The 13,412-nt window shown below is 48.4% G+C and overlaps 1 protein-coding gene across 5 annotated transcripts in view; it reads right to left on the bottom strand.

The window, feature by feature from the left end:
• The window catches only part of INPP5J (inositol polyphosphate-5-phosphatase J), a 47,100-nt gene that overhangs the window by 18,495 nt on the left and 15,193 nt on the right, over positions 1-13,412 (bottom strand). For all 5 annotated transcript variants that reach the window (XM_053279888.1, XM_053279890.1, XM_053279889.1 and 2 more), the window contains 2 exons: positions 13,080-13,190; positions 4,656-4,764 (listed from right to left, as the gene is read on the bottom strand). In XM_053279888.1, the coding sequence (XP_053135863.1) occupies positions 4,656-4,764; positions 13,080-13,190 (220 nt within the window). The remainder of the gene's footprint in view (positions 1-4,655; positions 4,765-13,079; positions 13,191-13,412) is intronic.

Genomic DNA, 13,412 nt, shown 5'->3' with positions numbered 1-13,412 from the left:
CCACAAGGGAAGTAAATGCACAGTTTGAAATTTTCAAACATTATTCATTTTATTGAATTCCCACCATTCACAGTAAATTGGAATCGGAGAAAGATCTTCTACACGTGAGCCCTGTGCTCAGTGGTCAAGCATCGGCTTTGCATGCAGAAGGTTCCAGTTTCCCTCCCTGGCAGCATCTCCAGGTCGGGCTGGGAGAGACTCCTGCCTACAACCTGGGAGAAGCTGCTGCCAGTCCGGGTAGACAATCCTGAGCTAAACAGAATAAGGATCTGACTCACAAGAAGCTGCCTTCTACCAAGTCATGTCTTTGGTCCATCTAGCTCAGGATTGTCTACCCAGACTGGCAGCAACTTTCCAGGAAGGAGTCTCTCCCAGTCCTACCTGGAGATGCTGCCAGGGATTGGGACCTTCTGCGTGCAAGCAAATGCTCTTACACTAAGCTACAGCCCCCCATCCCCGAAGGATCTGCACGACTGCGCTCACATCTAGATGCAAACCTGTTTAGGCAGGTCCTGTTTAGCAGAGGAGACAATTCACACTCGGCATCCTATGTTCCCTTTTCTGACTGCTCCCCCACCATGTAAAAACATCCCTTGCAAGTAAGACACTAATCCATTGGGGAGAATTGTTCTTCCGCAACTTGTTTCCTGCTGTGCTGGCTTTCTACTTGCGGGGACTTTTTACAAGTGATGCCTTGCTGCCTGTAGGGCATGTAAGTGGCATGATCCATCCCATCATCTCACCTCACCTAAGCGTAAGAGTGCCAGCTAGGAAGTCAGAATCCTAGGAACATAGGAAGCTGCCATATACTGAGTCAGACCATTGGTTCATCTAGCTCAGGATTGTCTACCCAGGCTGGCAGCGGCTTATCCAAGGTTGCAGGCAGAAATCTCTCTCAGCCCGATCTTGGAGATGCTGCCAGGGAGGGAACTTGGAGCCTAGTTGCTCTTCCCAGAGTGGCTCCATCCCCTGAGGGGAATCTCTTCCAGTGCTCACACATGTGGTCTCCTGTTCAAATGCAACCAGGGCAGACCCTACTTAGCTAAGGGGACAAGTCATGCTTGCTACCCCAAGACCAGCTCTCCTCTAGAGCTGGAGGGGACCCTAAAATCCATCTAACCCAACCTCCTGCTCCATGCAGGAAATCCAGAGAGCTGGGGTATATCCAACAGATGTCCCCAATTCAGGAAGAAGCATCCCAAACATGCGTTCCAAGAAATTCTGGAGTGGTGTATCGGGGAGTCAGACACACACACACACACCCGCCCCCGTCAGCACCAGCAACTTGCATAGAGCTTGCCCTAGTTTGCAGCTACCCAGTGGGATGTCGGGACACACTCCCAGCTCCGAGGATCTGCAGCCACTCCTACTGTCCCTGTCCTTCACCGCCCTGATGCTCAGCGTCTCCGTGGGGTTGCCATGGCGACAGTTGTGATGTCCGCTTCCCGAGTCAGACGGGCGCATAAGGTCACCCGCCGAATTGCAGCACACATAAAACATCCACAACTGGCCCAGACACCTTGACATAGGAAGCTGCCTTCTACTGAGTCAAACCCTCGGTCCATTTCGCTCCATATTGTCTACGCTGACTGGCAGCAGCTTCACCAACGTAACAGGCAGGAGTCTCTCTCAGATGCTGGAGATGCTGCCAGGATATTCCCTAAGGGGACTATCTCACGGTGCTCACATGTGGTCTCCCATCCAAATGCAAACCAAGGTGCACCCTGCTTAGCAAAGGGGACAATTCATGCTCGCTCCCACAAGCTCTCCTCCCTTCGACTTTGCTAAGGTTTCTATAGCCTGCCTTTCCAGCTCCCTTCAAGCTTGCCCCCCACCCCCCAAATCCACAAGCGGGAAAGAAGCCAAAGAGATGTGGCAGTTCTAACCAAAAGGCACCTCTTCAGTCAATCTGTGTCCCAGAATCCCGCAGGACCAACCATCACAGCAGGCGGGCCAGATCTGCGAGAATTCTGGCAAACGTGCAAAAAGTCAGAACAGCCGCCATGTGAAACAGGAGAGCCGCTGAACTTCCGTGCACAAGTAACTGCGTGTGGATCAGACTTGCAGCTTTTGTTTTAGGGAGAAAAGAGACGCAATGTTTCTAGCTGTAACACATTGAGTGGGAAAGCGATCAAAAGTGGGAGGAGCATGTTGGGCTGGGATTCTTCGGCACAGCTGACGTTGTTAACCCGACCCAGAATGCAAAGGGGATAGGCTGCTTCTCTCTGGTAGCATCAAAGCCCAGACTATCACGATTATCTATTATACATTTTCAATCATTTGTTCGTGGCTGTGCGAAAGAAAGTCCTATGTCCCAATTGCCTACAGATACCAAATTTTACATACATAGTCCTGCCACGTTAAGTTACTGGAATGCACTGCTTTTTACACCAGAATATCCTGGGGGGGGAGGTTAACTTGTGTTTTTAATTTTTTCAAATAAATTCTGAAAACCATCATCAGATTTTAATTGCTATTGTTCTCAACAGATTCTTTTTTAACATCCAATCTTCAGATCAATAATTCAAAAACAACAGCATGCCCAAGAGAATTCAGATTGAGATCTCCTGTAATTTAAATTGACCATATATGGTCATTACTCAATAAAATAAATAACGTTTGAAGGTGAAATCCTACAGATTTCAAATTGTTCTTTTACTTCCCTTTTGCAAGCACACATTCTTTTTTTTAAAAAATGCTATTACATATATTTAATTTCTTCAACTTTCCCCAAAGTGTCGTTTACACAAATTGACTTTGCTCGGTCATTGACAGGCCTTACCTATTAGTAAGAATGTTTATATACTGCTTTTCAACCTTTCGGGATCCAATGAAGAGATGCTCTGCTAGGCTGGATAGAGTCTGTTGGTCTCCACTGCTAAAAACTGCTTTTAAAAAGCACTTTTAAAACATGCTTCTTGCCCAAATAGCAGGTGTGAATCCTGAACAGAGGGCCTAAAACATTTCCCTGTCTCTCAAACTAATAAAAAACCACCCACTGGAAGGATGCTGTGCTGGCGTTGAAGAGGGCCAGTTGCTGAATTGTCTCCTTTGTTAAGCAGGGTCGGACTTGTTTGCATTTGGATGGGAGACTACATGTGAGCGCTGTAAGACGATATTCCCCTTAGGGGATGGGGCTGAAGCTCAGTGGAACAGCATCTGCATGAGAGATGTGCATGAAAAGAATTTTTCTACTAGTTTCGAATTCCAGTCCCAAAAGTTCGTTCCGAATTTGAATCTGGTTCAAAAATTTGATTCAGATTCAAAACGTATTCAAATTGATTTGACTCTGTTGGGGCACCTTTTTTAACCAATTGGGGGCCTGGATGGGTTTTTTTTTTAAGTGGCCAACGGCTCTCGAATCAAATTCAAATCGAATTTTGAAAATTCGATTCAAACCAAATTACTCTTTCGGCCCAGTTAGCAGGGGTGATGCCCAAACTCAGACGTGAGAGGGCCTGAAGAGAGTTCCCTGTCCCAAAGGGGCTCCCAATCTAAGAAGAAATGCATTAGAGACCCCAGCGAAAGCCACTGGGAGGGATGATGGGCTGGGCTGAATAGAGGTAGTTCTTCTCCCCCTGCTAAACCGAAGAGCCCCCTCCCCACCTGAAAATATGGTTCTGTTACCAGGGGCTGGCTGTTCACAAGATGTGAAATCTCTTTTAGCTCTTCTGACCATTTGAAAATTTTTAAAAAATATTCACAGCTACAGAAGGGTCTCAATCTGGATCGGGACCATGGAATGGGGGAGGGGTGACCCTTTCATGCCATTTCCCCCATGAAAATTCCTCCCCCCCCCGAGTGGCTGTTTTCCCCACTCTGGTGGGATGATGGGAGTAGTAGTACAACACCATCTGACAAGGGGGTGGTGGTGCTAGACTACAACTCCCATCATCCAGTGTTGGACTACAACTCCCATCAACTTGCTATTGGCACCCAGATGTTTTTTCCTCCCAGGGCAAACTGGAGCTTCAGGGGACCAATTTTGGGAGGATTATTACATAGGTGGGGTGGAATTACACACACACACATGCTATGATCCTGATCTGAACCAAGGGGGTCCTCTGTAGCTACAATCTCAAAAAATAAAGAGGGGGACTATAAAGAAGCAGGAAGGGGATCACACATTTCTTGTCTCCTACAGTTTGCACAACAGATTTTATTGCACATTTTGGGCTTTATGTTACTGTAAGCCACCTCAGGCATTTTATGCAGAGGCAGAAATATATTAAAGTGATAAATAATGCGCGTGGGGGTTGTGGCTCACCAGATTGCTGAGCAATTTCAAGGCCCTTTCTGAGGAGAGAGGAAAACCTTGGACTGTGCCGAAGATGCTGAAAGGCATCATCTCATACTGTGCAGGAGGAGGCCATGGTCAACCCCTCCTGTATTCTACCAAAGACAACCACAGGGCTCTGTGGTCGTCATGAGTCGACACCGACTCGACGGCACAATTTACCTTTCCTTTACCAAGATAATGAAAGGCTGAGGGCGCCAGATCTTCTAAGCACCTTGCAAGGCCTCTGGATCCTCATCTTCCCTCAGAATTCTCCACCCACCGAGCCCCGGCTTGCCTCAGACCCTGCCTGGCCCAGCAACGCCTGCCCTTGGTCGCACGAGGCGCCCTTTCCTGCCAGACCCTCCTCACGGCTTACCAGTACAAAGTTAAAGGGGCTCAGAACATCCATGAACACTTCGCTCCACTGGTCGGTGAAGAGGGCATCCTTCAGCCGTTTGTTGATCATGGAGTTGACCTCCTGCAGCCTGCAAAGAAGTGCAGAATCCATCAGCCAGGGAGGACTCAGAAAGGACACCCTGCCGTCCGCGGGAATGGAGGGGAACCGCCTTAGCCCCTTTGCCAAGCAGCATCCTCCCTGGTTTTGCATTTGGAGGAGAGACTTCAGGGGACTATTGTCCTTAGGGCAGGCCTGCTCAACTTAGGCCCTCCAGCTGTTTTGGGACTCCAACTCCCATAATCCCCAGCCACAATGGCCAATAGCCAGGGGTCATGGGAGGCGTAGGCCAATATCTGCAGGAAGGCCAAAATTCAGCAGCCCCGCCTAAGGGGATGGAGCCGCTCTGGGAAGAGCATCTGCCTGCTTGCAAGCAGAAGGTTCCCAGTTCCCTCCCCGGCAGCAGCATCTCCAAGAGAGGGCTGAGAGAGATTCCTGCCTGCAACCTTGGAGAAGCCGCTGCCAGTCTGTGAAGACAATACTGAATCAGACGGAACAAGGGTCTGACTCAGTATATGGCAGCTTCCTATGTCCTCCAGTAGTTCACTGGGTCGCTCATGTGTACCCGAAACATTTCACTGCACACACCAAGCCATCTTTTGGACTACAACTCCCATCATCCCCAGCTGCGGTCCATCAGTCACAGAGCCTCTGGCTGCCTCCCTCCCCCATCCCCGCTATTGTCTGTTTCCAGCCAAAGAGCTCAGCACACGGATCTGGCAGCATCAGTCAGCCAAACAGAAAGCGAAGGGGCTCTGCAGACACCTTAGCCTGCCTGAAATCTTGTCAGCTGGGGGGTTTTTTTTGGCTTTTATGGGACATTCGCCTGAAGGCAGGAGAGAACGAGAACGATGCACTTCATTTATTAAATCTCTCGCTCGCTTTCTGTGTCCACCTGGCTGGGCCTCAGCTATTTAAGTGGTTCCTTCCTCGGCTGCCACAAAACGGCAAAAGCCAAAAAGGACAAACACGCCCGCCAAGCCAGAGCTCAGCACTACCACTCCCAGGCCGGATAGTTCGCCTCCAGCTCAGAACTCTCATCGCAGGGAGCGAGAGACTTTTGTTGAGTGAGGGATGGCGAGCTTTTCAGCTGGAGTGGGGTCCGAGAAGGCAGAACGGGGCCTGAAAGACGGAGCTGAACGGCACGGAAGTGAAGCTTTTGCCTGGGTCCTGCAAATGGCGCCTGGGTTTACTCCAAGTCAGGGATAACTCCAAGGGGTAGCAAGGGGTCGTGGGTACTCCCCCCCCCAATATTTCTCGTCTCGCTCCCCCATCTGCCAGACTGGAACTTTACAGCAAAGTGTCAGACAATACCGCCGTATACTGTGGTTCTAGAGCTTGAATTAATCACTTTAGAAGGCCTTTCTGGTCTAATAAAAGAAGCTCCATTCACTCCCTCCTCGACTCCAAAACAAGCAGCAGAAGCCACAGCAACCAGGAAGTTGGGAGATTCCTCCAGCCTCCCAGAAGCCAGGCCAATTCTTCCAGCCTCCCAGAAGCCAGCTCAGCTCCTTTGCTTTCTTCCTAGCCAGGACCTGGACTGGGGGAGACCATGAAGCGATTCACATGACTGCGTGAAAGCAGGCAAATGCAGCCCAGCCCGCTTCCGTGCGGCCGCGGGCAAGCCCGGTGGCTCTCTAGTGGCTAGCCTGCCTAAAAAAACCCTTCCCTTAACCCAGGTTAGCGGAGCAAGCACTCTGCTAACCTGGGTTTCGGGGTCATGAGACACTGGGGCGCGTCTCCACACCGTGCGGCAACTCGCGAGGAGACCCCAGGCTCCATCCAGCTTCCCGACCTCAGGAATCTCCCCAGCATGCCCCACGCACTTGCGCAGGAAATGCTGGGACTTCTGGGGGCCGAGTGGCCCCTGATCCGCACCCCCCCACCGACTCTGTGACAGAGCCGGTAGTTGTATGGGTGGCCGATCCGGCCACCCAGGGCAAGCACTCTGCTCATGTGTAGGGAGAGCGGGCGAAGCCTGTTCTCCCCACACTAACTCTTCCGGCGCTTCACCCTACAGATTTCAGCTGGCCTGGTACTGACCTCACTCCTCACTCCAGTCTTCCGTGCCGCATGATCTTGGACAGGAAGAGAAAACGAAAACTGACCCAGAAAGCAGACTAGAAGGTTTGGTCTAACCCAGAAAGGCAGACTTTTCTAAGAGGAATCTGGCCCACTTTCTGAGTCAGTGCGAAAACGTCAAGCACACTGCATTAATATGGTAAATAAACTAGCAACATTAAGTATTTTGTGTAGAGCAAGATCCAACGACTTGGATGTCTGAACTGCACAAACGTTCAAATAGAGCTGCATCATTATTATTATTATTATTATTATTATGGAGCTGCACAGTTTTGTGTCCGTTTGTACATTTTAAAAAAAATAATCCCTGTTTAACACAGAAGAAGGATATGTGGGGAGCAAATGTGTTTCAGCAGTATTTTCCATCCTCTCCACAGCCTGGGTTCTGATTTACCAGGCAGCTGTGATGGATTCTTGCAGCCTTTTCCTCTGTAACCCAGTTGTTTCAATCACACCGGTCTGTTTGCATCTTTCTGGAACACCCTACAGAGGGATGTTTTTTTGTTTTTTGTTTTTTTTTTTTTTTTTTGTCTCCAAATGCTTTGGCAAGTTTGCCTGCCGGGCCCTGAAAGCTGAATTGAACGGAACTGGGAGTAGTGGGAAACAAGCACATTAAGCAATATCACAGGAAGGGATTTGTTCCAGCCAGAAACACCACCGGCAGCATTTACGCTCCCCACGGCCCCATTAGGTAAGCAATTTCTCTTTAAGGTGAAGCAGCCGTCATGGAATTTTTCAAAGGAGATGAAAAGGCCCAGAGAAGATTTGGCTCTTTGGCCCAGGGACAGACAAACTATGTAACCAGCGGAGCCTCCAGTAGGGGCATCATTAGAGGGTGACCCCCAGGGGCCCCCAATGAATTACTCATAGCCCCAAATCTCCTCGGCCTCCTCTCTCCTCCAAGATCTCTACCAGAAAGGAAGCTCCTAGCCTCACCTAGCACTAAGCACATAAGAACAGCCCTGCTGGATCAGGCCCAAGGAGGCCGATCTAATCCAGCATCCAGTTTCCCACAGTGGCCCACCAGATGCCTCTGGGGAGCCCACAGGCAAGAGGTCTGTCCATGCCCTCTCTCCTGCTGTGGCTCCCCTGCCACTGGGATTGAGAGGCATCGTGCCTCTGAGGCTGGAGATGTCCCACAGCCACCAGACTAGTAGCCATTGATGTCCTCCATGGATTTGTCTAAGCCCCTTTTAAAGCCATCCAAGCGGGTGGCTGGCCATCACCACATCCAGGGCAAAGAATTCCATAGATTAATTATGCTATATGTGAAAATGTATTTCCTTTTTCCTGCTAACTGGGCAAAGAAGCACCTTTTTAACATGGTGATTCTCTTTATTTAGCAAGGGAAGAGCAACTGGACCTCTCCACCCCCAGCACAGCACCCCTCCAGTGGCTGTTGCTGGGGTCTGTCTTACATTTCATTTTAGATTGTGAGCCCTTCAGGGACAGGGAGCCATCTGATTTATTTATTATTTCTCTCTGTAAACCGCTTTGGAAACTGCTTTGTTGAAAAGCGGTATATAAATATTTGTTTGTCGCTGTTGTTGTTGTTGTTGTTATTAATTCGATTTGTCAGACCTAAATTTCCTGGCCTTCAGTTTCAAGAGATGACCTCTGGTTCTAGTGTTGTGAGAGAAGGAGAAAGATTTCTCTCTGTCCACTCTCTCCACTCCATGCATGATTTTATACACCTCGATCATGTCTCCCCTCAGTTGCCTCTTTTCCAAAGTAAAGAGCCCCAGATGCTGTAGCCTTGCCTCATCAGGAAGATGCTCCAGGCCCCTGATCATCTTGGTTGCCCTCTGCTGGTTTCACCTTCATAGGTACTGTATTAGAACATCAGAGCCTTTTTTGTTTTAAAGTAATTCTTCCAGGGGGGTGGGGGTATGATTGAGTTTAATTAGCAAAAGGAGGCTGTGGGGCTGAGCCTTGGGGTCTTTGAAGTGTCTAGCTGTGACCCTGTCCTCAAGACACGGATGTCCTGTCAGCTGAGATTCGGTTGCTTCTTGATAGGAATCCAATTCTAAATGAAGCTCTTGTTTTAGGGAGGAGGGGTCTGTGCTGTGCTACATTAATTCATAATTCATTATGACCCCCCACCGCCAGCGTGGTGTAGAGTGCTGGACTAGGACCGGGGAGACCCGAGTTCAAATCCCCATTCAACCACGATACTAGATGGGTGACTCTGGACCAGCCACTTCTCTCTCAGCCTAACCTACTTCACAGGGTTGGTGTGAGAAGAAACTTAACTATGTAGTACACCGCTCTGGGCTCCTTGGAGGAAGAGCAGGATATAAATGTAAAAAAATTAATTAATTAATTAATTAATTAATTAAATCTGGAGAGGTCCGTCTCCAGTTGCCGCCAGCTCAGGACGGGGCCTTCTCGGTTGCCGCCCCGAGACTGTGGAATGCACTCCCGACTGAGATACGATCCTCCCCTTCTCTGGCCATTTTTTGAAAAGCACTTGAAAACCCACCTCTTCAGCCAAGCTTTTTCAGCTTTTTTTAATGCTTAGGTTTTAATCTGTTTTTTATTTTAAATTGTCTAAATTGTTTTAAGTTTTCGTGTATGTTTTTAACTGGTTTTAGAGGCTGAGATGGGGCGAAAACTCCTCAGAGGAGAAGGACTCCAGCTCCAGTATCTAGGAAGAGCATGGGGAGTTGGTGGAGACTGAGAACATCCCCCCCCCACCGCCACCCAGTACACTGAGACCCCCACCTAGGAAGGGGCTCTACTCAGAGAAGCTGCAGGTTTGGGAGACCCAATGAGCTGGGAGTGACTCCACGCCCCAATTCCAAACCACACAAAAGCATTCAAATTGGCGGAGGCGGCAGCCAATCAAAGCGGAGGTCCAGACCAATAGGAAGGCCAGTGCCTATCTGGCAGCAGGAAGTCACCCATTCACTCAGGAAGGGGCAGGGGCAGCAAGGACAGCGATCAAGCTGCCCCACTAATGCCTGGCAGTTGCATCACCTCCAGCTCTGCTCTTAATTCCAGGTGATGCCTCACCCAGACAGTGCCCTGCTCTTTGGAAGCCTTGTTCCCTGGCCTGCTGGACAGCTCCCCAGCCTTGCCCGGAAGGCAAGACCAGGGATGCTTCAGAACCTGGACAGCTCCCAGGGCAGCAAGTGAGGGCCACGGCCAGAGCTAACCAGGAAGAGGGGGACGTTGCTCCAGCAGTGGCTCTTAGGAGACTGCTGGGTTTTATGGTCTGCTGCCAGGACAGGGCAACTCAATCCTGCCTTTTCCAAGGGCAAACTTTGGGGCAGTGTTCCCTCTAGGGATTTCCTGATGTTGTTGACTACAGCTCCCAGAATCCCCAGCTGCAATGGCCTTTGGCCGAGGATTCTGGGAACTGTAGTCAACAACATATGGGAATCCCTGTTACAGGGAACACTGCTTTGAAGGTAAAAATGGCCATGTCTGATTTTGAGGGCATGTCCTCTGGCGATGCTCGGTGGCAAGTGGGGGAATCTCTTCCATTACCTCAGAGGACTCCTCCAACTCGGAGGACATTGGCAAAGGGGTGTCTCTCGATTTTGACAGGGGTCCTGGTTGGGGATCTCCAGTGCTCACCCCATTGAACCCAGTAGCACAAGTAACTGATCTCCCCCATTCAGTTTTTCCCTTTAGACTCCCTGCCTCTTTCTCTTCTGGGAGGTCCCGGGGTGCAGCGGTGGCAGAAATGAGGCAGTCTGTCCTTTTATAGTGTTTTTCAAATGAATGATAATTGGGTCATAAATTTGTTTTCGGGATTAAAATTAAGAGGCACATTTTAATCTTACACTCAAAAAGATGTGCATATATAAATATAGAGATATTAGGGAGTACATGTTAAAAAAAATAGGTAGCACTCAGAGACTAACCAAAAGGATTCTAAGATGGTTCAATATAGCATAAACTCTTGTGGGTGACAACCCAGTTTGTCAGTTTCTCAGCTGTTACTGGAGAAACAGATGAAAACAGAGAGTTTAAATCACAAGCTGGGAATGTTTTAAGATGAGGGACAGGGCTCGAAATATATCAAGTACAATCCTTATAGGGCGACAGTAAACCATAATCTCTATTTAATCCCTGTCTAATACAATCAAACCTCCTGATAAATTCCTGCTCTGCTATTTCCCAGTCCACACAACTACCAGGGTCAGAGTGGATCTTTTTCAGCACAGACTCTCAGTTCCAAAGAGACCATCATAATAATAGAAATATGATCCACCTACTTCCTGAACCATGGACAGACATCAGCTTTTATAACTGCAAGACAGCCTATTTAACATTCTCAGTCAGGTCAGGTCTAGAATTCTGTGTGCTGGTCAAAGGGGGTGCTTCTGGGATTCCCCATTCCTGCCAGCTGTAGCATAGATTGCATCAGGGGATCCCAAGTTGACACAGATCCAGTCCTCAAGGTGATGTGGTATAGTGGTTAGAGTGCTGGACTCAGGCCAGGGAGACCTGAGTTCAAATCCCCATTCAGCCTTGAAACTCACTGAGTGGCTCTGGGCCAGTCACTTCTCTCTCTACCTAACCTACCTCACAGGTTGTTGCAAGAATAACCAAAACCACAGTCACCACTCGGGTCCCTGGAGGAAGAGTGGGACAGAAATGCCAAAATAAAAACAGCAACAACAAATATTTATATACCGCTTTTCGACAAAAGAATTTCCAAAGCTGTTTACACAGAGAAATAATAAATAAACAAGATGGATCCCTGTCCCCGAAGGGCTCACAATCGAAAAAGAAATATAAGATAGACACCAGCAACAGTCACTGGAGGTCCTGTGCTGAGGGTGGAGAGGGCCAGAACTTATGAAGCTTAAGAGGCCATGCAGACGAAAACAACACAGACAACGAGCACTCTCTACCATGGTTTGCCTGTTCTACATCTGGAAGCACAAATCATGGTGTAAGTTCTTAACTATGGCTAGCACAAACCATGCTTTAGTGCGCTGTCTAAAATGAGACACTGTCTTACATATTGGGTGGGTTTAAACATAGAAGTTAGCCATGGTTAGATGAAATAACCATGGATCTGTGTGATTTCTGAACCCACCTACAGTAGTATGTAAGACAACACCACAAGCCAGTCAGCTCCAAACCTTCGATCCAGCTCATGGTTTGACTGCATGATACAAGTCAAGGTCTGCATTCCTACAAACTAACCATGGTTAGATGAAATAACCATGGTTCTGTGTGATGGCTGAACCCAGTCAACAGACACTGGCTTATATCAGGCAGTGAAACCATGATCTGAACCAAGGTTTGGTTGGTTGGTTGTAACCATGACCTTGTGTGATGTCTGAATTAACAACCATGGCATTATCTCAGTTTGTTTCAGTAACTCTACCTACACACACAGAGAGAGAAGCCTAGATCATGGGAAGGAAAGAAGGTCAAGACATGAACAAAATCGCAACATGGCAAAACAAGCCAACATTTGATTATTGTCTCTAGCATCAATCAAGGTTTGATACTCTATTATATCCTTTGAAGAGTTTTTGGGTGTGTTTGTGCAACAGAAAATCATACTTCCCAATTACCTACAGATGCCAAATACTTTCAGTGGCAGGATTGTGTAAGCAGTAACAGAATGAACTACTTTTTATACCAGAATATGTTGCAGGGGAGGTTTGTTTTTTGGGTTTGTTCAGCAGAAATGCTGGATATAATCCTATTCTAACTGTCATTGTTCTCAACAGATTGCAATGCTCAATAATCAGATCAGTAATCCAAAAATGACATCACACTCAACAGAAGCAGATGATTCCACTCAGATTCAAAATGGCCACAAATGGTCATTATTCAATAAAGTGAATGATGTTTGGAGCTGACATCCTACAAATTCCAAACTGTTCTTTGACTTCGCTTTTGCAAGCACATTAAATTTTTTTAAAAAAACACCACCTCTCTGACACATTTAATTTCTTGAACTATAAGTGAAATCTACACAAAATGACTTTGCCCAGTCAACGATAGGCCTCACCGGCTAGTTCAAAACAGGTGAGCCCATGATTTTGTGTGGTGTCTGTGGTCACCACTGCTGATTCACACTGCCACCTGGGAAATTGCATGAAAAGACTTCACACACCCACACCCACACCCACACCCACACCCACACACCCACACACACACCCACACCCACACCCTCACACACCCACACCCACACCCACACCCACACCCACACCCTCACCCTCACACACCCACACCCACACCCACACCCCCACACCCACACCCCTTCAGCAATCCAGCTCTTTTCCTTACCCAATGGCAATCATATCCGTGTCGTTGGAATCTCCTGTGTTGAGGTGCAAAAGGGATGTCACGTCACTGGGAGGCATGGCTGTGCCAACGTTCCAGGTGACCACCGTGATGCTAAGAGGAAACAGAAGGAGCACCGCATCAAGGACCAGGAGACATATAACCTCCAACAGAAACCTATAAGCTGGGGCAAAAATGGGCACTCCAAATGGGCCCCCCCCCCCGCCACTTGCAATCCAAGCAGTTCTCTACGTGGGTAGGATAAACATGTAAATCTGCCTTCTGAGGGGTCAGACCAGGGGTCCATCTTAGCAAAAGTAATGTCTACTCTGGCGG

This window comes from Hemicordylus capensis, chromosome 15 (genome assembly GCF_027244095.1).
Source record: "Hemicordylus capensis ecotype Gifberg chromosome 15, rHemCap1.1.pri, whole genome shotgun sequence".
In the NCBI taxonomy this organism is placed as follows: Eukaryota; Metazoa; Chordata; class Lepidosauria; order Squamata; family Cordylidae; genus Hemicordylus; species Hemicordylus capensis.
This window is presented reverse-complemented; position numbering and strand designations above follow the sequence as displayed.